At 36.0% G+C, this 26,563-nt stretch overlaps 1 protein-coding gene across 8 annotated transcripts in view; it reads right to left on the bottom strand.

The window, feature by feature from the left end:
* Positions 1-26,563, bottom strand: part of LOC143649415 (uncharacterized) — a 135,636-nt gene that overhangs the window by 78,210 nt on the left and 30,863 nt on the right. For 3 of the 8 annotated variants that reach the window (XR_013158981.1, XR_013158982.1, XM_077119477.1), the window contains 2 exons: positions 15,867-15,921; positions 15,430-15,633 (listed from right to left, as the gene is read on the bottom strand). The exons of 3 other annotated variants lie outside the window; for them this stretch is intronic. Coding sequence is in view for 1 of the 5 variants with exons in the window: in XM_077119477.1 (XP_076975592.1) it covers positions 15,541-15,633; positions 15,867-15,921 (148 nt within the window). In the remaining 4 variants the exon portion in view is untranslated. Of the gene's footprint in view, positions 1-15,429; positions 15,634-15,866; positions 15,922-16,654; positions 16,779-17,770; positions 17,877-26,563 lie in introns of those variants that run through there. 2 more of the 8 variants (XR_013158983.1, XR_013158977.1) reach the window with 2 other exon arrangements.

Here is a 26,563-nt window from a genome sequence, read left to right as displayed (position 1 = left end):
TATGAAAAACCCACAGCTAATATCATCCTCAATGGGGAAAAATTGAAAACTTTCCCCCTAAGATCAGGAACAAGACAAGGATGTCCATTATCACCACTGTTATTCAACATCGTGTTGGAAGTTCTAGCCAGAGCAATTAGACAAGAAAAAGAAATACAAGGCATCAAAATTGGAAAGGAAGAAGTAAAACTATCACTGTTTGCAGACGATATGATACTATACGTCGAAAACCCGGAAAAATCCACAACAAAACTACTAGAGCTAATAAATGAGTACAGCAGAGTAGCAGGTTACAATTTCAACATTCAAAAATCTGTAGCATTTCTATACACTAGTAATGAACAAGCTGAGGGGGAAATCAAGAAACGAATCCCATTTACAATTGCAACTAAAAGAATAAAATGCCTAGGAATAAATTTAACTAAAGAGACAAAAAACCTATACAAAGAAAACTACAAAAAACTGTTAAAAGAAATCACAGAAGACCTAAATAGATGGAAGGGCATACCATGTTCATGGATTGGAAGACTAAATATAGTTAAGATATCAATCCTACCTAAATTGATTTACAGATTCAATGCAATACCAATCAAAATCCCAACAACTTACTTTTCAGAAATAGAAAAACCAATAAGCAAATTTATCTGGAAGGGCAGGGTGCCCCGAATTACTAAAAGTATCTTGAGGAAAAAAACGAAGCTGGAGGCCTCACGCTGCCTGACTTTAAGGCATATTATGAAGCCACAGTGGTCAAAACAGCATGGTATTGGCATAAAGATAGATATATCGACCAATGGAATCGAATAGAGTGCTCAGATATAGACCCTCTCATCTATGGACATTTGATCTTTGATAAGGCAGTCAAGCCAACTCACCTGGGACAGAACAGTCTCTTCAATAAATGGTGCCTAGAGAACTGGATATCCATATGCAAAAGAATGAAAGAATACCCGTATCTCACACCCTATACAAAAGTTAACTCAAAATGGATCAAAGATCTAAACATTAGGTCTAAGACCATAAAACAGTTAGAGGAAAATGTAGGGAGATACCTTATGAAACTTACAATTGGAGGCAGTTTTATGGACCTTAAACCTAAAGCAAGAGCAATGAAGAAGGAAATAAATAAATGGGAGCTCCTCAAAATTAAACACTTTTGTGCATCAAAGAACTTCATCAAAAAGTAGAAAGACAGCCTACACAATGGGAGACAATATTTGGAAATGACATATCAGATAAAGGTCTAGTATCCAGAATTTATAAAGAGATTATTCAACTCAACAACAAAAAGACAGCCAACCCAATTACAAAATGGGAAAAAGACTTGAACAGACACCTCTCAGAAGAGGAAATACAAATGGCCAAAAGGCACATGAAGAGATGCTCAATGTCCCTGGCCATTAGAGAAATGCAAATCAAAACCACAATGAGATTTCATCTCACACCCACCAGAATGGCCATTATCAACAAAACAGAAAATGACAAGTGCTGGAGAGGATGCGGAGAAAGAGGCACACTTATCCACTGTTGGTGGGAATGTCAAATGGTGCAACCACTGTGGAAGGCTGTTTGGTGGTTCCTCAAAAAACTGAATATAGAATTGCCATATGACCCAAAAATACCATTGCTAGTATCTACTCAAAGGACTTAGGGGCAAAGACACAAACGGATATTTGCACACCAATGTTTATAGCAGCATTATTTGCAATTGCAAAGAGATGGAAACAGCCAAAATGTCCATTAACAGACGAGTGGCTAAACAAACTGTGGTATATACATACGATGGAATATTATGCAGCTTTAAGACAGAATAAACTTATGAAGCATGTAATAACATGGATGGATCTAGAGAACATTGTGCTGAGTGAGTCTAGCCAAAAACTAAAGGACAAATACTGTATGGTCCCACTGATGTGAACCGACATTAGAGAATAAGCTTGGAATATGTCATTGGTAACAGAGACCAGCAGGACTTAGAAACAGGGTAAGATAATGGGTAATTGGAGCTGAAGTGATACAGACTGTGTAACAGGACTAGATACAAAAACTCAAAAATGGACAGCACAGTAATACCTAATTGTAAAGTAATCATGTTAAAACACCGAATGAAGCTGCATCTGAGCTATAGGTTTTTTTTTAGTTTGTCTGTTTGTTTGTGTTTTTTTTTTTACTATTATTATTATTTTTATTTTTTTCTCTATATTAACATTCTATATCTTTTTCTGTTGTTTTGCTATTTCTTTTTCTAAATCGATGCAAATGTACTAAGAAATGATGATCATGCATCTATGTGATGATGTTAAGAATTACTGATTGCATATGTAGAATGGAATGATTTCTAAATGTTGTGTTAATTTCTTTTTTCTTTAATTAATAAATAATAATAATAATAATAATAATGTGCATAACTTGAGGATTTAACTGCTCACTTGGAGAATTTAGAGAAAGAAAAGCAAACTAATCCCAAAGCAAATCAAGGAAGAGAAATTACAAAGATTAAAGCAGAAATAAACAAATTGGAGAACAATAAAGCAATTGAAAGAACCAAAAAAACCAAAAGTTGGTTCTTTGAGAAAATCAATAAAATTTATGGACACCTACTTGGACTGACAAAGAGAAAAAGAGAGGTTACAAATAAACAAAATCAGAAGTGAGAAGGGGTGGAACATTACCACAGATCATGAAGAAATTTTAATAATCATAAAAGAGTATTGTGACCAACTATGTGCTAATAAACCAGACAACTTAGATGAAATGGACAAATTCCTAGAAACACACGAATTACCTATACTGACTTGAGAAAAAATAAAATATCTTATTAAACCAGTTACAATGAAAGAGATTCAATCAGTCATCAAAAATCTTCACAGAAAAAAAAGCCCAGGACCAGCTGACTTCACAGGAGAATTTTATCAAACATTCCAAAATGAACTAACACCACTCTTGCTCAAATGCTTCTAAAAAAATAAGAAAGAAAAGAAGAAAAAGGAACACTACCTAAGTCATTTAATGAAGCTTACATAACTGTAACACCAAAACTAGATAAAGATGCTACAAGAAAGGAAAACTGCAGACCAATTTCCTAATGAACATAGATGCAAAAATTCTTAACAATATACCAGCAAATCAAATCCAACAACACATTAAAAAAATTATACATCATGATCACGCGGGGCTTATACCAGGAATACAAGCGTGGTTCAACAGAAGAAAATCAAACAATGTATTACAGCACATTAATCAATTGAAAGGGAAAAATCACATGATCATGTCAATTGACGCTGAAAAAGCATTCAACAAAATCCAGCATCCTTTCCTGATAAAAACCGTTCAAAATTTTAGACTGTAAGGAAACTTTCTCAATATCATAAAGGGCATATATGGAAAACAAGTAGCCCAGCATCATACTTAATGGAGGAGAGACTGAAAGCATTCCCCAGTTTTTCAAATTTAGAGTCTCGTAATCACTAAAGACAGTCCCTAATGTTTATTAATGATGGGTCCTGGATCAATTCAGAGCCAACCCACCCAAAGTCCAAAGTCATCTTGATAACCAAGACTGATCTAGCCAAAATGGGCCCAAATGACAAGTACAGTAGAATAAACATTAACCTAAAGGTCACATGTACCTAATTATAATATTAAAAATCATGCCCATCTTCATACTAAGGCTACCATTTTCTTACATATGTTTTATGACTAAGCATGCAATCAATCTGTGCATAGTCAATAATTAAATCACCCTTAATTGTCTAATTGTCATCATCTGGGGGGGGGGTGCACTGTGCTCATTATCCTAAAAGCTGCCCATCTCTTCATTCTATAAAACTATTTAGAATTACTGCAGTTCTGAGAGACATACTTTGGGCTGATAGGTCATCTGATCTCCTTTTACAGGCCTAGTAATAAACTTTTTTTTCTCTTTGAAACCCAGGTGTTTTAAGAATTGGTTATTTGAGCATATTGGGCAAAAGAATCCAACACATTTGTCTGGTAACATCCTCCTTCATAGTATCATACAGAATAATTAGTTTCACACTACTCTAAAATTTCCCTGTGCTTCACTTATTCATCCCTCCTGTCCTATCTCCATACCTCCTGCCCCTAAATGCTGGTAAGAGTTAATCTTTTTATTGACTCTATAGTTCTGCCTTTTCTAGATTGCCCTATAATTAGACTCATATAGTATATATAGACTTTTCATACTAGCTTTTTTCACTTAATAATAATGTTTAAGTTTCCTCCATTCTTTTCATAGCTTGATAGGTCATTTTTATTGCTGAATTACTGTCCACTGTGTGGCTGTTCTGAAGTCTGTCTATACATTCACCTATTGAAGAACATTTTGGTTGCTGCCACATTCGTCAATAATGAATAAAGGGATGTTTTTAGACATTTTTATGCAGGTTTTGTGTGGATGTAAGTTTTCAGCACATATTGGTAAATACCAAAGAGAGTTATTATTGCTGAATTGTATGAAAAAACTAGTTTTATCTTTGTAAGAAACTGCCAGACTGTCCTTCAAATTGCCAGTGCCTTTTTACAGTCTCGCTAGCAATGAACAAGAATTCCTGTTGCTTCTCCATTGTTTTGATGCTTTTCACCTTTTGGTTCTATTTTGACTGGCATTAACATTGTTTTGGCTACTTTCATTTCTGCTATTTCTATGAATGTGTGCTAGGCAAGAAGGAAGCTGCATATGCTCTGTCTGTCAGCTTCATCCAAAACCTCTAAAAATATGTTATTGACAACTCTCTCTGACTTTTAGGGTGGATAGCTCCAAAAACTAGTGTTTGTGACAATAACGTTTTTATTCCGAGAAGAAAATGCAAATCGGAGAAGCTAAAATAACACTAAACACTATGAGAAGATGGTGGGTTTACCACACAGTGGACCATCCTGGTTGAGGAAAATATTGCCATAATGTTGCCATAACCCTGGTTGGAGGATGTAGGGAGAGAGCCATTGAGGAAAAGACTGGAGAGCTTTATAAACATTTTAGAATATTTTGATATTCAGAAAATCTTTAGTAATATCTATGCTTTCTATAAGGTGCTTCAAAGTGCTCTGTGTGTGTGTGTGTTTAATGTGAGAATGAACTGAAACTGGCCACCATATGAGAAGAGAGACTGACCATGGAGACCATGTCTTGAGTTTCAAAATATTTCCTTCATTTATAAAAACTGATTTGAAACCCCAAGTCAAAATTAATGTTCATGTGCTTATCATTCTCTCTGATCTTATTTTTACCAAAACTTTTTAGCAATGTTCATGTCAGAGTAAGCTTTAAACAGACTCTAGGAATCTTCTAAGATAGCACCAACCATGCTAGTAGGTAAATGTATATTCGTTATTTTATATGTAATAACAACAGCCTGAACTTTAGAGTGAAAGTCAGTGATGGATTATAAATTAAAAGCATTTACAAACTGTGTTCTAAATAATTTTCTCTTTGAAATTTAAAACTGGCCATACTGAGATATAGAAAAGACAATTTCACCCATTTAAAATGAGATTATTGAGCTCAGAATTATTAGGCATTTTGCCTAAAGTTGCATACTTGTCATATGCTGACTAAAATTATCAAACTAATTAATCTAATGCTCAGCACACGTTCTTTCATAACATAATTCATTGCTTGATTTACTTTACATAGAAATATAATACTTTGAGAGATTTTAATGTTTGAAAAAAAAACACATGCATGGAGAAGAACTACCTGGGAAAACAAAATTATTCATTAATATAGCTGATGTGTTTTTGAAGATTAAACTTTTTTATATTTTTTGACTTTACTCTGCCTAGTAACTCTGGTTACAGAAAGTGATTTTCATGGCCATGAAATGACATTTATTTCGTCTTCTGATCCTGTTTGTGAGTTACTTGCAAGAGAATGCTCATAAAGCAGCTTATATTAAACCACTCAGACATAATACTCTACAAACAACCTATGAAGATGATAATGAATATTCCTAATTAGCTGATCATGGAGCTATAATCACTCCAGGATAAATTAAGCTATGGGTATTAAAGAAAAGTAATGAAGTTCTTGTGTCAGAGCTTTTAAAAATGTATTTATTTTTCATATGGTGGTGCATTCAGCTAAGAAGGGCAGAACAGGTTTAATTTGTCCCGTAACCTCTGCCTGCATATAGAAAGCAATTTTCAAAACTGAAAAATTTAGCTGAAATTGAGGGTTTTACTTCAGAACTGTTTTCTGATGCTGAAGTAGTCGTTATTATTGTCAATTTTAACTCCACTTGTCTTCATCATGTTACAAAAGGAAGACTTCCATGATTACTTTTGAAAAACAATGATTTATTCTTTAAGTAAAGACAAATTGCGCTCTAAAATCTAAGATTATAGTCTTGGATGAAATCAACCAAAAATGTGCTCTCATCATTATTATGTTTAAATGATTGATAGTTTCTTATTTGCAGTTTATGTCACAACAGCATTGTAGGTGATTTCATTAATTAGTTTAATAAAAGTAAATAAGTGCCATCAAGTACTCATTGTTTTTGCTTGATTCCATGCATTTGTGTACATAATTGGATAGAAAATTCAGGTGACACATTATTGTGACTTCTGCCACCTAATATAAAAGCTAATATAAAATGAAGAAGTTTAGAGAACTGAAAATGGGCAAGTCTTTCAGTGCTTAAAATTAATTGAGAGGTTAAACTACAGTAGTCAACATGGATTATATAATTTTGTGAGTTTTTAAATTTTGCATGACTTAAAAACAAGGCTTCTTAATATGGATTATACATGATTGTGTTCTCTACATACCATCCCTGACAATTTTAATTTAGATTCAGTCTTGCTTAAGATTTTAACTCTTAAGTAATTATGTTTTATAACACATTTAGGTCCTTAACTTTGAATACGTTCAGCATCATAGATTAGTACATGACAGATTCATCTCACCAATGGATTGGACTCCTTCCATTCTGGCATCAAGTGAAAAAAAAATAAATGATGATGAACTTAGAATTTTAATGTACTGTAATTAATATACTTAGCTTTTTCCCAAATATGATTCAAATGTATGTGCTTTCAAACCTAATTATAATATTGTTTGCAACAGTGTAATTTGTCAAGCAGAACAGATTTTTTGTTACATTAGAGTCAAAGTAGTACAGCTGGTATAAGTTTGCTGGTTTTGAATACTGACATGATGTTCTAGGAAGTTCTGTTAAAGCCTTCTATTTCAGGAAATGAAAAAATTACCCTTTGAATGTGGGCCACGACTCCTGGAGATGACCTGGGCCTGGCATCATGGGATTGAGATAGCCTTCTTGACCCAAATTGGGAAGAGAAAGACAACAAAATAAAGTTTCACTGGCTGAGAAATTTCAAGTAGTCGAGAGGTCATTCTGGAGGTTATTCTTATGCATTATTAGGTTTTAGTTTTTAGAGGATTAGAATCGCTAGAAGGAAATACTTGAAATTTTTGAATCTCAGTAGTCTTGATTCTTGAAGACAATTGTATAACTAAAGAGCTTTTACAGTTTGACCATGTGTGTTAGTTAGATTCAGTTCTCTACTTGGCCAGGTGAGCATACCTAGTTCTGTTGCTGCGGACACAAGCCAATGGTACGTGAACCTCATCTGTGGCCAATTACATCTGCAGTCGGCTAGGAGGCGTGTCTGCTGCAATGAGTGATGTTTGACTTAATTGGCTGGTGCTTAAATGAGAGAGCACAACATAGCATAGCCTGAGCAGCTCGGCATTCCTCATCTCAGCACTCGCAGCTCAGCCCAGGCCTTTGGAGATGCTGAAAGAATTCACCCCAGGGAAAGGTGTTGGAACCCAGGGGCCTGGAGAGAAGACCAGCAGAGACCATCCTGTGCCTTCCACGTAAGAAAGAACCTCAGTGGAAAGTTAGCTGCCTTTCCTCTGAAAAACTGACAAAATAAATCCCCTTTTATTAAAAGCCAATCCATTTCTGGTGTGATGCATTCTGGCAGCTAGCAAACCAGAACACCATGTGATTGTGAAAACCTTGTAGACTGACACTCCCTTTATCCAGTGAATGGACAAATAAGTAAAAAATTGACAAAAAAATATAAATAGATAATGGGGGAAATAAGGGATCTGAAATGTTTCGAATGTTCTTTTCATTTTTATGTGTTTTTTTCGGAGTAATGGAAATATTCAAAAATTGATTGTGGTGATGAATGCACATCAAATGATGATACTCTGAACCATTGAATATACACTTTGACTGATTATATGATATGTGAATATATTTTGATAACATTGCATTAAAAAAGACTCTTTGAGTAGAGGAAAAACATGTACATTCTTTACCTTCTACAATCTCAAATATTCCTCTTTCCAGGGATAAAAAGAATAGAACCAAAGGTTAAATGAAAATGACACTGTTCTCCCTGGGATTGTTTTCACAGTGCATTTGAAGGACACATTCTGTTTGGTCTGGTACGTCTAATAAAAGAAAAATCAGCTGTTCTGAGGGATATGCTGGTCACATCCTCACATCTTGGGTCAACCTTTATCTCTCACAAGGAAAAAGACATCCTATTCTAATATTAAAATGTTCTACACATTTCACAGATAACCCAATGAAGTTGGCATTCATATCTAGTTATAATCAGAGGTAGCTCAGACTCTTGAGATACTAGTTAAGACCTTTCACATATTTGCAAATAGCTGAAATGACTCCAATTATTTATTTAAAACAGTTATTGCCTGTTTATAATGTGCATGGCTTTGTTTATAAGGCACATGAGTAATCTGTGGGGAACAAATGTAGACTAAATTGACCTGATGGTACTCACAATTTAGAATGAAGGCAGAAAAAATACCTGCAAAAATCACTGTATCATTACAAATTGTAATGTGTTGTAAACAAAAAGAGGATATAAGGAACCAGGAAAACTTTCTTCAGAGTACACATTTAGTCTCAGAACTGAATGGTGAGTAAAAGCTAGCCAGTAACATGGAATAAAGAACATTCTAGGGAGTAGATACAATATAAACATCTTTCAGCACCTAATACCTCTACATCTACTGTATTGACTAAATGACCACAGGGCTTATATTTTCTTTTCAATGTGCCACAATGTTATGCTTCCAATATTTAACCTAGTTGAACAAATGCCTGCTTCAATGTTTCTATCTAAATAAGAATTTGTATGTTGAACAAATTGAAGATAAGCACTTTAAAAGATATGGCATTTCACACAAATCAACAAGTATGGAAATATTTGGTTCCCTATGATTTAACATCAATATCACAATATTTGCATAGGTACTTTAATATGTTCTAGCATCATGACTTGTATTGAGACTCTTTCCTGAGGTTTGGGGTAAGGAAAATAGACTGCTGGTGTACATGTCTTTGTTTTTCCTAAAAAAGGGGGTCAAAGAATTAAGGGTAGAAGCTTGAGAGGGTAGAGAATCAATGTAGAATAAATTTGCTCGCCATTTCTTTCTTTATGAATTAAATTAGATCATAACGCTTCAAAGTAATTCTTACCTGTTAACCTAATAGTAAACGAAATCTTAAAGTGCGCATTAAATTTCAAAACTAACAGAATAAAGTAGGTTTTTATTTACCGCTTAAAAAAAAATTCTTGGTGCCACAGAAAATCCTGCTAAATTAAGCATCCTTAGCACTTAATTTTTAGGTGTAGTGTCAGCCCAAACAGCATATTATTACTCCATTTAAGCTTTTAAAATTTCAGTATGCTACTACAAATCCTGGTGGAAGAACTATAATAGTCTTTGAACCATGAGTCTTGATCCCGTATCATGTCTGATTTTAAGAACTGAAATAATTCTATACCATTCTTCATTTTTTGTAAAAAAAACAAAACAAAACGGGTAAGTGGCTAAAACTATTAAGTGCTGGATGATCTTCACCCCCGTCCCTGGTGCCAGGAAGGTGCCTCTTTGTGACTTTGCATCTCAGAAAGCCAGGACTGGCTGCCCCCCCATGCATGTGTGGGAAGTTCCCCAGGGGCAATGTTGAGCTTAAGGCAGCAATTTACTGCACTTTACCATAGTTAATCAGCTTTTTTCTCCTGCTCCTTCCTGGACGCTGTTCAGTTTTCTTCTTACCTCTGGAGTTTCAAAATCATTGTTTCAGTTTCAGACAGTTTTTGCTCTTTAACGGTTGTTTTGGTGGAAAGATTGCGTGCTGGGGCTCCCTACTCTACTCACTTCAGCAGAAGTCCTAACTACGATTATTTTTTATATGGTCAGGTACTCAATGTTACATGCCAAAGACAGATCAATCACTGTTTGATAAAATACTTCCATTCACAATTTAGACTATTGGGAAAAAAGTCTTACTATTTCTAATTAATAATAAATAAACACTGAGGAAAAAATCAGTATTCAGTTTACATTCTAAGAATTTCACAATAAATATCTATTTATTCAGGTTTCTCTTCTTCATTTCTATTTATAAGAAAATGATACCTTTAATACTGTTCAGGGTATAGCTGATGTGATTCAGATAACATGTATTCAGCTAAAGTGAGAAAATTTGCCATTGCTTATAAATTCTTCAGAACTAAACGTGCTCTCACAAAGCACTTCCGCAAATTCTTATTAAAACCCCTAAACATTCATTTCATCTTAGCTATTATACAAAACAAACCATAATTTTAAATAATTTTATTAATTATCTATGGGAGATTATTGTTTACATATCAATAAGCACATTGAAAATAAAAGTTAAATGAGCAAATATACAACATCAAGTAATAGCCATGAGCAAAAGCATAAAATATCAACACTGGAGGTTAATTGTATAAAGAAAATATTAGATCTGACACTGCCTTGTTTTATTTTATTATATGGTGTCAAGGTTAGGTTCATGTGTCAACTTGGCCAAGTGGTGGTACCTGTTTGTCTGGTTGGGCAAGTGCTGGCCTGTTGCAATGAAGATATTTCATAGAATTAAATCATAATCATGTCAGCTACATCCACAGCTGATTTCATTTGTAATCAGCCAAAGGGGAGTGTCTTCTGCAATGAGTGATGCTTAATCTGATCAGATTCAGAAGAGACAGGCTCCCTTCTTACTTTGGCTGGCAAGTTCGTCCAGACCCTCCATCGGAATCGTCGGCTTCACAGCCTGCCCTGCAGATTTTGGATTCCCGCGGTCACTTGAGACACTTTTATAAATTTTATATTAGCGAGTGCTCCCTGTTAATTCTCTTTCTCTAGAGAACCCTAACTAATAAGTATTGTATTCAAGAATTTACTTTCTACAAGATTACCAGGTTTTCCCTTCTGAAATTGTTTTTTCTTCATCATGATTAAGAGAAGTATATCAAATACGAGGTTCTGGAATTTGTTTAAAATGGCATTTGCATATGCTATTTTGAGTAATGTTTAAAAATGCATCTTTCTATATTGATAAGGGATCTTAATGTTAAATCAATTTAAAGATTTGATAATTTCTTTAAATGGTTAAAATAGCCTTAATAAAATGACATGTAACCTTCATCTTAGTCTCACTGCCCTTACACTTTTGTGTAGAGATTAGGATTTTTAAAAAAATAAAAATTTAAAAAATTGTCTTTTTACATGAAAATGAATTACTCCAGCTGACTCACTGCCCTCATGATCTTAGTACTTTAATATTTTTATGATGTGCGAAGTTGATTCCAAAGTGTCAACTCAATTATTTACCTAAAGAGCAGTACATTGCTTTAAAAATCAATAGAGTAGAGGAAATTGTTGTCACACTGGAATAGACCCCATCATTCCACATTTATCATTTGATTTATTGAGACATTCTCTGGGCTAAAGGTATAAATATATCTCACTTGTCATATCAATTTTCTGAATGTATCTTAGACCATTTTGTACAAGAAAACAATACAACTGATTCATCAAAAGCATTAATCAAATTTCATAGCAACTTGGAGTACATATTTATTTAGGATTTGAAGTGACTTTGCTTTCTTGTCCTCAACTGATCATCCTATTAATACTAAGAAGTAAGTCAGGTATCCAGTTTTTTGGTAGATGGCTAACTTTACACAAGGAGTTAGTGGTTTGACAAAAACGCACATCTAGCAAGTGCTGATTTAGGATTTGAGGCCAATATTTCAAAATAAATAGAGTGCTTTTTATTTCATTCACCTCATAGAAGTTAATTTTCTCTCAATACTTGATGTAGGTTTTATTCTTATTTCCCAATTATACTCTATCTAATAGAAAAAATTTGTGCTTGTATTTCCTTTTGAGATCACTTATTTACATAGCAGTGCTAATATTTTCAAGATCATGGGTACCCTGTCAAGTATGGATTTCACATTTAAATAATACTCCATAATTATCCACGTTTCCTATCATTGGTAACAATGTAGAGCCCAGGAACAATATCAATGACCAAGGTAAAAAATGAAAAAAAAGAATAAATTAATAAGTAATAAAAGTTACAGGGAGCAAATTCATTTGTGTACAAGGTAATGTTAATAAGATTATAATCATTCTTATATCAATTACTGTGCAATCACTAAGCCATTGGGAAAGACAGCTAAATTTTGATGCTTCTAAAAATTGCATCAGAGCTTACTGACAGTCACAGAGATGAATGCAGGCTGGCATTAGATAAAAGCCAGTGCAGCTTTTCTCTGATAGAAAGCTGTTAAAGTTGCATTTACACTTTTATTATTGCAGCTGGATATGACAATTGCTATGTATTGCTCTCTCTGTCGGTTCACAGCTTTGAAGATGTCTAGACGTTACTACTAGACTTTCAATCTTCAGTAGTGCAGAGAAGCTTGTGTTATTTTGAGTGCACATGTCTCTCCCTCCCTCCTATCACAATTAAGGAAAAAATAAATATTACAGAAGTAGAATATGTTGTTGTTCAGTAAAGCATTTTGAAAAAGAGTCCATCATCTTCTATTTACTCTTTTCATATCATCATGGTGATAATTTCTCATCCTCAGCCATACCCCGTACCCTATTGTTAGATATGAGCAAAATTACCCCGAGGACACACAGAGACCATTGAGCAAGGTAGAGTAGAGCAGGATAAATTATCATTATCGTCTTCGTTTTTTGTTGTTTCATCAATTTCGCCAGCTTAGGGTGAAAGACGTTTGCTGTTTTTGCTCATGATTTTCTTCTTTCTTTCTGTCTCTTTCTTTCTTTCTTTCTTCCTTCCTTCCTTCCTTCCTTCCTTCCTTCCTTCCTTCCTTCCTTCCTTCCTTCCTTCCTTCCTTCCTTCCTTTCCTTCTTTCCTTCTTTCCTTCCTTCCTTCCTTCCTTCCTTCCTTCCTTCCTTCCTTCCTTCCTTCGTTTCTTTTTTAAACAAATCCACTATCCACATTCTACTTAAATATTGAAATCACTAAATTGAACATTTATATGCAGCCAAGTCTAATTAATCATGAATTTCTACCATAGCTTCAGTGAGTAATTTCTATGATTTAATACTCTTAAAAGAAATAGGCTTATTTTCCCTATGCGCAGTTCAATGAAGAAAATCTTCACCAAGAATAAATATTAGACCTAAGTTACCATATTCCATAGTAATATTCATCAATTTCATTATTACAGTTTAATTTTGAAGAACTATTTATTATACAATAGGCAATTTCACATGGTAATTTATTTCATATTTGCAGTCATTTTCTGCATATATTTTTCAATCTAGAAAATTTAACCTTATTTAAAGTACTTTCTTGCATTTCTCTTAACTCATTGAAAATATAAAAGCTAATTCCTTTAGCAAGGCTTTTTGTTTGCATTTTTTAATCACACATGTTTGTGTTTAAAAGTTATTATTTCACTGGGCAGATATGAAATTTAATAAAATTTTTGTTTTGTATAAAACTAGAAATGGAAGTTTAAAAAAAGTAAAGTATTGATAAATTATGTGATTTTGGAATTTTAAATTTCTATTTGTGGGCAATAATACAGAAGTTGGTTAAAACATTTTAAATAATTTTATGGTAACTTTCCCTGGTCAAAATGCCTCTTCTTTATTTTGTTAGGAAAGGCAGCCCTTAAAATACACTTAATAATGATTTGTTTTCTTCCTGTAGGGAAAATCATTTTCTATATGATTTAAAAATATATGTATTTTTTATTTGCTGAGGTTGATAAAATATAATATACCAGAAATGAGCTAGCTTTTAGCAATGGGGATTTATTAAATTACAAGTTTACAATTCAAGGTCATGAAAATGCCCAAATTAAAGCATCAACAGGATGATACTTTCTCTGAAGACCAGTTACGGGTGAGCTTGGGCTCTTCTGTTAGATAACAAGGCACAAGGCAATGGCCTGGTCCTTCTCTCCCCAGCTTTGTTGCTTCCGGATTCTGACTTCAGTGGCTTCCTCTTTCAGATTCTATGAGTGTGTTCTTATCTCTCAATTTCTCTGGAACTTTTGCTGTGCACTTCTCTGCATTTTCTGTGTGTCCTTTATTATCTTATAAGGGACTCCAGTAAGAGGATTAAGACCTGCCTTGAATGAGGTGGGCCAAATTTTAATCGAAATAACTTAATCAAAGGTCCCACTTATAATAGATCTATACCCAGAGGAACAGATTTAAAACACAACGTCTTTTTCTGGGGTAAACCCACACACCATGTAAGTAGTTAGAGGAGTTACAGCAGAGCTACAATGTAAGAATGTGTAATCTGATGGTAATGATAACATGCCCTTTTATTAATGATTAAACAATTTTAAGCCTTGTGTACCAGAAGGTTTGATTTCTGTGGTTAGGGAAAGGAATAAGTAATCCTCCGCCCCCCCCCCTTTTTTGGTCATATTAATGGTTTTGATCTATTGGGCAATTTCTTAACTGAAATTAGCAAAAGAAACAAACTTTCTCTGACCAATAATATTACAAAATATATTTGACCTGGGAAACCAAGTTTAAAGTGACAACAATAAAATCCCTCACACTTTGTGGGACATCAGTTATATGGAAAAAGCTTTGAAGAGTACTAAGTGAATCTCTATACATTAGTAAGTGTGTTAATACATACACAGGCTTAAGATCTGTGGGGGGAAATTTTAATGAGATTAAAGTTTGAGGATTTGTTCTGGCTCAGGAATGGCCCAGAAGTGGGGAAAGATGACTGTGAATCAAGAAAAATAAATCTAAATAAACTGGTGATACAGCTCAAGATACATATCCAAGAAGAATCTGTATGTTAGATGGAATCCAGTATCTTTTATCACTATGGATTTTGGATTCTCTTGAATAAGAGTGGTCAGAATTTTCTTACTTTTTTTTTTTCACATGGGCAGGCAGGAATCGAACCTGGGTCCTCTGGTAAGGCAGGCAAGCATTCTTGCCACTGAGCCACCGTGGCCTGCCTGGAATTTTCTTACTCTTGATATGTCATCTTGTTAGTGTCATGGCATCATTCAGAAGCTATGGTAACTAAAGCAAGGTATTGCTTCAAGGACAGTCCAAAAGTTCTTCAATTTTAATGAAAGAGTAGGAACAATGCTTTGCTTACAAAAAGAATCATGCACAGGAACTTGGTTTAAGGATGCCTTTGGAAGGTTATAAATCTGATTCCATTAACCCCTTTCCGCTTGGAATTGTCCTAATGAAGTAAACAAACATAATATTTTCTTTTCATCTTCTGCAAGCAGTCTTCTGTAAGTATATGCCTACAGGGAAAAATTTAGAGGTTAGTGGAAAGGTTATACAGAGAATTGAATCTGGTCACCCATAAAGGTTATATGGACTGAAAAAAATGTTGAAGTTAAATGGTGATGTTAAGACTTTGATTTTTTTTGGAAGAAGTGTACCAAGACTCATTCAAAACATAACAGCAGCAACAAAAAATAATACTTTTAGATGTTATCAGTGAATGTAATGCTCCTAAAAAATGCCAACCTACCTTGATTTCTCTTCCTGGCCATGATAAATTAACTTGCAGCAGACATAGCCAGTCACTGAGTAAAAATGGAAAAGATAGATGGAAATTGTGAAATATTTATTTTGTGGCATTGAAATTCTACAAAGTCTAAAAATAGTGAGGCCAAAATCCCACATATTTTTGGTCAAACCCTAAACCAAGACCTATCCAGCCCCAAACTGCTGCCTCCTCACCAGTCTACCCAAGAGACTGGGTCTACTTAAAATCCCTTAATCCCAAATCATTAACCCCTAAGTGGTCTGGTCCTTTCCTAGTTTTCCTTTCAACCCCAACCACAACAAAACTTTCTAACCTTTCATCTTGGGTTCATTTTCCAGGTTAAAACCTGCCCCGGCTCTAGGGAACAGCAACCAATGACCAGACTCATAGACAATAACCTATCATCTAACTACATCTGCAAAAAACAAGGAGATCTAAAATTGCAAATCTTGAAACTTCCCCCAGCTAGCTCTCTAAATTCCATCTCTGGTCCAAATTAGCACAATAAGCCTTTTCCTGCTAGCTTTTCTTTTCATATTCTCTCTCATCCGTCTGTCAATCTTTGAAGAAATTTGCCCCCTTATCTGCCCTATGTATAATAACTCCTTTACTGGTGGCTCTCCATGAATAATATTTCATACACATCCCTTAATTCATTCCTTGAAATTATCTCTGCCATATCACTTCTCATCCATCTCTTACTAATCACACACAACTTTTAAACTCTATCCTAGACCTCCAGCTACAGGGCAATTTGAAAAATTATGCACCTTTACAAATCCATTTTTACATGTTTATCCTCCTCTTACTCCAGGATAAAATGTGCAAATGACACTGCACACTTAGACTTATAATCCACACTTTGTCGCATGTCATAATACCACATCCCATACCCCCCTCTCCTTATGACCTCATGAACAAAACAATCTCTCTTCTTAACATCACTCACTTTTGCTGGCTCGGTGTCAGTTCTCATAGCTGGGGATGGATAACACCTGCCTCACCACCCCCCAATCTTGGGTTACACTCCCAGTATCCCTTGCTAGCTCTTACCAGCATTCCTACAACTAGGGCACCAATATAGCTCAAACCTTAGAATGGAACACCATGGGATGGAAAGATCAGCTCAAACTTCTCAAAGTGGGCAGCTCTTTGATCTCTCCCATAGGACCCATCTTTACTCTTCTTAACAATGTTGACCAAGTTTCTTTTCTGTTCTGCATTCTTAGTAGTATGTCTAATGGAGAAGCAGGGCAACGCACCCTCACCCAATGTAAAAGAACATTTTGGGATCAAAATGAATCACATTACAATACATCTACTGGCCTAAATGGCCTCTATGACCCAAGCCAACAAGATGGAGCTACTAATTTTATCCTTCACTCTACAGAGAGTCACCCCAAATCCTTCTTCTTGCTTGGTGCAGAAACAACAGCTTTTTGTGATGGCCAGCCCACAGCTAAATATTTTACAATAGGTTCCTTACCAATCAGGGGACCTATAATATCATAACTAGTGAACAAATAACCTCAAGCAATGATACCCTCCAGCTCCTTTGGGCACCAAAATGAGGAGCCATCTTCCATAAAGTACAGCCAGCCTCCAGAACCTTAATTGCCCATCACCCTATCTTATCCCCAATTCCTGCTGTCAATCTAGCTGCACAAGGCTTCTCCACCTTGGGGCAGATCTTTTCATCTCAAAAAGAAATGCTGATCTCCCAGTAACATTTAAAGCAGGACAATTTTTGACAAAGTTAAATCCATCCCAAGGGTTTATTGGATATGTGGGGGAAAAAGGCTTATTTCATCCTTCCCCCAAAATGGAGAGGATATACTTTCTGGGATATGCCACCCTTGATATCAAAGTGGCCTGAGAAAACACACCTTTTACTATCTGGTTAATCAACAAAGCCACCTCCAACAAAAGGGCAGTCTTCGTTCCCCTTGTTATCACACTGGTTTTGCAGGTGCCACTTCTTGTGGTTCCAACCTAGGATTACAAAAAAACTTTCACAAGAAATAGAAAAAACCTTCAGAGAAACCACAGTGGCTATAGCAGTACTCCAAAATCAAATAAAATCCCTAGCAGTCATAGTTCCTCAAAATCAAAGGGTACTAGACCTCCTAACAGCTGAAAAAGGGGGCACCTGTGCTTTTCTTCAGGAAACCAATTGTTTCTATGTCAACCAGTCAAGACAAATTCAGGCCACCATGAAAAACATCTTAAACTCAGCCAAAAAATAAAAAACCTACAAAACAACAGCCTCAATAGTGAATGGCTCTCTTCTTCAAGACAATTCCCTCTCATTGCCCCCTTCATCCCCACCTTTCTCACCATCATAGGTCTCTTGATTTTTGGTCCTTTCCTCCTTAAGCTCTCATACCTTTATTCGCAGAACCATACAGACCCTAACACAGGACCAGGTATGATGCTGCTGCAAGAATACCAATACCAGCCCTTGCAGAGTGAAGCAGAAGTTCCAGACACTGGGATGGATGGGAATGAATTCAACTCTGCCCTGTAACAGCAGGAAGTAGCCTCAACAGACTGAGCCCCCAACTTCTTTCCCATCCACTTCACTCCTACACTTCCATTCTCATGTGCTATAAAACAAAAAGGCTGGAAATGTTCGAATTCCCCAGGACCCTCAACCCCATCCCCCCACTCTCATGATTTATTTAGCCCTTAACTCATGTTTCCACCCAGCAGTTGCAGACCACATTTCTATGATAATCCTTTGACCCAGCATCTGCTCTCAGGCAACTACATTCCTGTGATAAATTCCCTTGCTTAGTGCCTGCCAAAATTCCAGCAATTACAACTCCACCAAAACTATCACAATGTTTAAATTTTAAACCCCACCAATGAAGGCCACACAATTTCCTGCTTGCCCCCACTTTTGACCTGACCAATGAAAACTGACCAATTTTCCATGCCTGCCAAAACTTCAGTCCCTCCACTATAAAGGATCTTCCCTTGTCCTTCCCAGATAGGCTGGAGTCTAAACTTCAGATTCCCTTCATGTGTGGTCATTAATAAATCTCCTTCCTGCGCTCATTTGTCACTGTGTCCCAGTGTGTACCTTTTTTCCTATCACTCAGGTATACTGCCACATTCGTCAGTGGTGGACAGAGAGATGGCCCACTCAGGAGGATCAGCAGGGAGTGGCAAACATTGTTCATGCACATAGGAAGCTGGTCTCAGGATATGATGCATTTCTGCACTTGAGTGGCTATTGTTGAAAATGCGTATAAGTATATACCCACCCCTGCATAGAGATGGCTGTTCTTAATTTCACAAGGCATTTCTGAGTCAGTTCTTCTGCTAGCCATAAAGCACTTTAGGCAGCATACCATTGCCTTTCTAAGGGACTGTATGCCAATTTGGCTTCTTCCAGAACTGATAACCAAAAGCCAATGGGAACTTGCCTTGCCTGTTGCCTTTGTCCAAGCCCCACCCAATGCCAATATTAGAGTAGGCCATATTTAATTCACAAGTCACATTTATGTCTACCGCCCATAAATCCTGAGTCAGTGCAATGGCCCATCTGGCTTTTTCAAAAGCAGCCTTCTAGGAAGTATCCCATTCACAGGGAAGGTTTTTCCTCATCAAAACATACACAGGTTTTAACATTTGGGCTGAGTGATGAATAAAAGGTTTCCAATATTCCAACAAGTCCAAGAAAACCATTAGTTGTTTTGGTGTATGCATAGGAAAAAATTGTACCTTATCAATTACTACAAACACTTTGCCTTTCCTAACCATACAGTATCCAAGAATTTGACAGAGAAGACAGGGCATTACAGTCCAACATAAATCAACAGTTCATCCCCACTGATAAAATAAAATAGCAACAAATCTGAGGCTTTTTTTTTTGTTCTGGAAAATGCCAGTTAACATGACATCCTCAATATAATGAAATAGATTTACATTTTTCCATTTAGCCAAATCCTTTGATATGAGTCCACAGCAGATGGTCAGGCTATGTGAATAGTCTTGTGGGAACACAACGAAAATCCTTTGTTTTCCTTCCCAGGTGGGTATAAATGGATTGACTGGCCCTATTTAATGGAATACTAAAGAATTGAGTGTTAACTTCTTCTAGAAAAGGGGCAACCTTTGGAAACATGGCATGCAAATGTGGCATCACCCCATCCATTGCTTGCCAAACATTTTCATGTTTCTCCTTTTTATCATCAGATTATCTATGGGATCCCAGTCAGGGAAAGTCAGGATATGCCCTCTTATTCTAGCATACCAGTATGCTAATATTTCTAAACTCTTATCTACAAGCATCCTCCAAATCTACTGATTTCTCTGTCTTTCTGAAATTGTCTGCTTCAATGGTCCCCACAGACTTGCAGATTTCCCTGTCTTCCTCAAGACAGCCTGCCATAGCTGGCTGCACAGCACACAATAGCCAACTGACTACAGTGCAGACAGACAATTGGGGCATCTCTCCCTGCACCAGGGAAACTGGGTGCCCCAGGACCACCCACAAAAGGTCCTCCTTTCCCAGACTCATGCTCTCTATGGCTGGCAGTTATTTGGTCTCCTGACTGGCTTGCCAAATGTTCTAGCCAAAAAAACTCCAAGAGCAAAGAACACACTAGACTGAAGATTCTCCATGAGTTTAACTAGGGGGTTATGGACAGGAGGAAGATCATCCCAATGGCAGCCAGTTGGAAGACGAAATTTTGCATTCATCCAAAGCCAAGAGAGAAAAAAAGATAGAGAGAGGTATGCCCAGGAATGGCTTATAAAACCCAACTGTCTCATGAAATTTTGTTACAATAGGTTCAACAGACTCACGTGAGATTTGGTTAATGGGCGGGGTGTGTGTGTGTTACATTCTTTGACCTTTAATGTCATGTAAGTAGCTATGTGACTTGCTTTAAAAATGGAGGAAGGGGAGGGGCCAGAGATTTGGATCCTTACATGCAGTTTTATTGAGATATATTCACATACCATTCAATTTATTTAAAGTATACAATCGATGACTCCCAATATCATCATATAGTTGTGCATTCATAACCAAAATCAATTTTAGAACATTTCACTACTCCAGAAAGAAAAGCCCATACTCCTTATCAACCCCCCCATTTTTTTTGAACAGTTTTATTCACACACCATAATCCACCCTAAGTGTACAAAAAATCAGTGGCTCCTGGTATAATCACATATTTATGCATTCATCACCACAATCAATATGAGAACATTCCCTTTTCTTTGGGAGGAGGTGGAGAATCCCGTACTATTCCCTTATAGCCCCCTATTACTGACATTCAGCTTTGATATAGTGCCATTGTTACAATTAATGAAAGAACATTACACTGTTACTTTTAACTATAGGTCTTAGTTTTCATAAATCATATTTTCCTATATATCATCCCATTATTAACACCTTATAATAATGACATCTATTTGTTCTAATTCATGTAAAAAATTCTTAATTTGCACATTTAACCATCATCATCATTCACTCTAGGTTTTTCTAAGTTATACAATCTCAATTTTTATCCCCTAGCTTTCTTTGTGTGTCATACATGGCCTTAGCCTTATACTTTCAACCATACTCACATGCAACTTTATTCAATATACTTACAATATTATGCTACTATCACACATTATTGTGCTATTCATTTCTAAAACTTGACAATCTTTTAACACATTCTGTACTCCTTAAGTGTCAATTGCCCAATCTGTACCCTGTTTCTATCTCCTAATAACTGTGCTCTCATATTTAATTCACAGAATTTGTTCATCATAGTTAGTTCATGTTAGTGAGACCCTGCGGTATTTGTCCTTTTATTTCTGGTTTATTTTACTCAAAATAATGTGCTCAAGGTTCATCTACACTGTTGCATGCATTATGACTTATTTTGCCTTACAGCTGCATGATATCCCATTGCATACATGTACACTGTTTGTTACCAATCCATGAGCGCAGTATGTCCTTCCATTTATTTAGGTCTTCCTTGATTTATTTTAGCAGTGTCTTGTAGTTTTCTGTGTGTAGTTCCTTTATGTACTTGGTTAAATTTATTCTTAAATCTTTGATTCTTTTGGCAGATACTGGTAAATTGAATTTTTTTCTTGACTTCCTCCTCAGATTACTTATCACTACTGTGTAGAAACACCACTATTTTTTCTTTCTTGATCGTGTATCCTTCCACTTTCCTGAAATCGTTTTATTAGCTCTAGTAATTTTGTTGTAGATTTTTCAGGACTTTCTACATATAGGATCATATCATCTGCAAAGAGTGAAAATGTTACTTCTTCCTTTCCAGTTTGGATTCCTGTTATTACTTTTTTCTTGCCTAATTTCTCTAGCTAGAACTTCCAGCATAATGTTGAATAACAATGGTGACAATGGGCATTCTTGTCTTGTTCCAGACCTTAAAGGAAGTTTTCAGTCTTTCTTATGGAGTATATTCTTAGCTGTGGGCTTTTCACATATGCCAGTTATTATGTTGAGAAAGTTTCCTTCTATTCAATCTTTCAAAGTGTTTTCATCAAGACCATACTATACATGTGGTGTATTATATTAATTAATTTCTTGTATTGAACCATCCTTGCATACATTGCCATGATTAATGTACAGCTGGATTTTATTTGCAAGTATTTTGTTAAGAACTTTTGCGTCTGTATTCATTAGAAAGATTGGGATGTAATTTTCCTTTATTGTAGCATGTTTATCTGACTTGGTATTTGGGTGATGCTGGCTTCATAGAATGAGTTAGGTAGTTTTCTCTCCTCTTCAATTTTTTTGAAGAGTTTGAGCAGGAGTGGTACTAATTCTTTCTTGAATGCCTGGTAGAATTCACATGTGAAACCATATGGTCCTGGACTTTTCTTTTTTGGTAGGTTTTTGATGACTGATTTGATCTCTTTACTTGTGATTTGTTTGTTGAGGTCTTCTGTTTCTTCTTGGGTCAATGTTGGTTGTTCATGTGTTTCACTGAAGTTGTCCATTTCATCTAAGTTGTCTGTCTAGTTTGTTGGCATAGAGTTGCTCACAGTATCCTCATATTATTTTTTATTTCTGTAGGATCAGTAGTTATGTGCTCCTTCCCATTTCTGATTTTATTCATTTGTGTCCTTTCTCTTTTGTTCATTGATTCTACTTCGTTTGTTCTGCATTTCATTAATTTCTGCCCTAATCATTGTTATTTCCTTCCTTCTCTTTGTTTTGGGGTAAATTTGTTCTTTTTTTAGTTCCTCCAAGTGTGCACTTAAGTCCTCAATTTTTGTTCTTTCTTCTTTAAGGCAATACATTTCCTTCTCAGCACTCCCTTTGCTGCATCCCATAAGTTCTGATATGCTGTGTTCTCATTTTCATTTTGCCTCAAGATATTTACTGACCTCTCTTGTAATTTCTTCCTTGACCCACTGGTTGTTTAAGAGTGTGTTGCTTAGGTTCTATATATTTGGGGATTTTCCAATCCTCTGCCTTTTATTGCTTTCCAGCTTCATTCTATTATGATTCAAGAAAAGTGTTTTGTGCATTTTTAATCTTTTTACATTTATGGAGACCTTCCAACATGTGGTCTATTTTGGAGAATAATCCATGAACACTCAAGAAGAATGTATATCTTGCTGTTGTGGAGTGCAATATTCTGTAAATGTCTGTTAAGTCAAGTTCACTCATCATGTTATTCAAGACTTTCTTTCATTATTTATTCTTTGTTTAAATGTCTCATCCATTGATGAGATTGGTATAGTGAAGTCTCCAGATCTTACTGTAGATGTGTTTATTTCTCCCTGTAGTATTGCCAGTGTTTGCCTCATCTATTTGAGGGATGTACCTGGCTAGGTACATAAATATTCATGATTGTTCTTTCTTCTGGATGGATCACCCCTTTTTATTATTATATAGAGTCCTTCTTTGTCTCTTTCAATTGTTTTACATTTCAACTCTATTATGTCTGATATTAGTAAAGCTACCCTCCTCTTTTCTGGTTGCTGTTTGTGTGGAATATCTTTTCCCAACTCTTCACTTTCAACCTATTTTTGTCCTTGTGTCTAAAGTGAGTCTCTTCTAGACAGCATGTAGATGGATCCTATTATTTCAAACCATTCTGGCACTCTATGTCTTTTGATTGGGGAGTTTAATCCATTAACATTCAATGTTATTTACAGTAAAGGTAGAACTTCCTTCAACCATTTTTTGATTAATAGTAATAAAAATGAATGTCTTATTTCTCTCTTTTACCTTTTAGTTACCCTTAGTGATAATCTTCATTTCTACACTCTAATCCAAACCTCTCTCTCCTGTCTTTTCCTGTCAGCGTGTAGTACTCCTTTTTAAATTCTCCCTGTTTCTATTGGTCTATGAATATTTTAAACTGCCTCTAATTTTTGAAGGACAGTTTTGCCAGATACAGTATTCTTTGCTGAAAGTTTTTCCTTTTCCAGTATCTTAAATATATCATACCAGTGCCTTCTTGCCCTCATGGTTCTCTACTTAGTCTAATAGTGCTATCCTTATATGTGATGGATCACTTTTCTCTTGGTACTTAAATAGTTCTCTCTTTCATTGGCATTTTACAATTTGATTAGTCAGTGTCTTGAAGTACATCTATTTGGCTCTGTTCTGTTTGGGGCACATCGCAATTCTTGGACTCATAATTGAACGTCTTTCAGAAGAGCTGAGAAAATTTTGGTGAATATTTACTCAATTATCCTTCCTACCTCTTTTCCCTTCTTTGCTCTTTCTTTGACATCTATGATACATATATTCATGTGCTTCATGCTGTTATTCAGTTTCATGAGAATCCCTGCTCAAATTTTTCCATTCTTTTCCCTATCTTTTCTTATTTGTGTAATATTTCAGTTGTCTTATCCTCTAGTTTACTGATCTTTTCTTTGGGCCTTTTCAAATCTGCTATTGTATGCCTCCATTCTATTTTTTATATTTTCTATTGGGTCTTTCATTCTCAGAAATTCTGTTATTTTTTGCATGCTTCCTAGTCTTCTTTATGGTCACCCAGTGCTCTAGTTTGCTGGCTGCCAGAATGCAACACACCAGAGATGGATTGACTTTTAATAAAGGGGAATTTATTTCATTAAAAACACGTAGTTCTTCAGAGGAAAGGCAGCTAACTTTCACTGAGGTTCTTTCTTACTTGGGAAGGCACAGGGAGATCTCTGCTGGCCTTCTCTCCAGGCCTCTGGGTTCCAACAACTTTCCCTGGGGTTATTCCTTTCTGCATCTCCAAAGGCCTGGACTGAGCTATAAGTGCTGAGATGAGGTATGCTGAGCTGCTTGGGCTGTACTATGTTGAGCTCTCTCATTTAAGCACCAGCCAATTAAATCAAACATCATTCACTACATGAGGCACATGTCCTAGCCGACTGTAGATGTAATCAGGAACAGATGAGGTTCACATGCCATTGGCTCATTTCCACAGCAATATGACTAGGCACCTTCACCAAGCCAAATTGACAAACTGAATCTAAATACCACACACAGTGTCTTCTTTATATCCTTCATCTCTTTTGCCATATTTTCCTTCAACTCCTTTAATTGATTTAGAAGATTTGCTTGAACATAATTAATTTCTTCAACTCATATATCTTATCTGAAGTTTTAGTTTGTTCCTTTTGGCTATATCTTTGTACATCTTAGTCTGACTTGTGATTTTCTTTATTTTTGCTGGTGCCTATGTATCTGATTTTCTTGATTAATTTCTTTTGAGGTCAAATGATTTCTCTTTCCTAGGGTTTTCTTGTTAATCGTCTTTGTGCTCTAACTTTGACACTTCGTTCAACTTATTCTAGACCTCTAGCATAGCTTGTGTTTTATCAGAATTTTTTAAGCTCTTATTCATCTGATTATTGCCCTGCATATATGGGATAATTTTTGAGATGGCTGTATTTGTGCAATTGTTTCACTCCCAAGGAAAAGCTTTCTCTTCACTCTTCACCCTCAGGGATCCTCTGCTCTCTTTGGTTTTTATTTGCCTGTATATGTTTTTTTACACTGCTTTCATTGTCTCTAGTGACTCTTACCTTAAGGGCTGATTCTGGGAGGAAGGACCACCAGGAGGAACTACTGCAGTTAGTTTTTCTCAGACAAGACAGGTCCAGGATTCATAAAGGGGATTTAGATCACTTTCAAGGTTGCTTAAGAAGGAGAGCTAGACATCAGTAAAGCCTCGTGATTCTTTGCTTTTCTTTTCCTGCCCAGCAAATGGCACTCTTCACCCCCACTGCTCTCTCCAAGCCTCTGATACCTATGGTGGTACTGTGCCTTTAATTCTCAGCTGTCCTTGATACCAGGGGCATGGCTGAGACAGAGACTGTGGGGCATGTGGGTTGAAACTATTTCTGTTTTCCCAGCCCCTGGGGTCTGAATTCTCTAAATGACAAACAGAGCTCAGCCATTCCAGAAGCCTCTGTCTTTCCATTAGTTCTGTTTACTTCCTGCTAGTAGCAGAACTAAAATAGAACTCCTGGTTTATTTCTTGGTTACATTGTAAATTTATCTGTGCTCAGAGCTAGTATCCAGCAGTCTGCTCATTAATCAAAATCTGCAGCTGTTGCCGGGTCGAATTTTACTTCTCTCGCTCCTAGGAGAGGGGTCTTCTGTGTCCTATCAGAGAGTGACTCTCCTGAGCCAGCCATACCAGTAGGGGAGGGGCACTGGCCTCCACAGGTGGAACAATTAACTT

Source organism: Tamandua tetradactyla, chromosome 11 (genome assembly GCF_023851605.1).
Source record: "Tamandua tetradactyla isolate mTamTet1 chromosome 11, mTamTet1.pri, whole genome shotgun sequence".
Classification (NCBI taxonomy): domain Eukaryota; kingdom Metazoa; phylum Chordata; class Mammalia; order Pilosa; family Myrmecophagidae; genus Tamandua; species Tamandua tetradactyla.
This window is presented reverse-complemented; position numbering and strand designations above follow the sequence as displayed.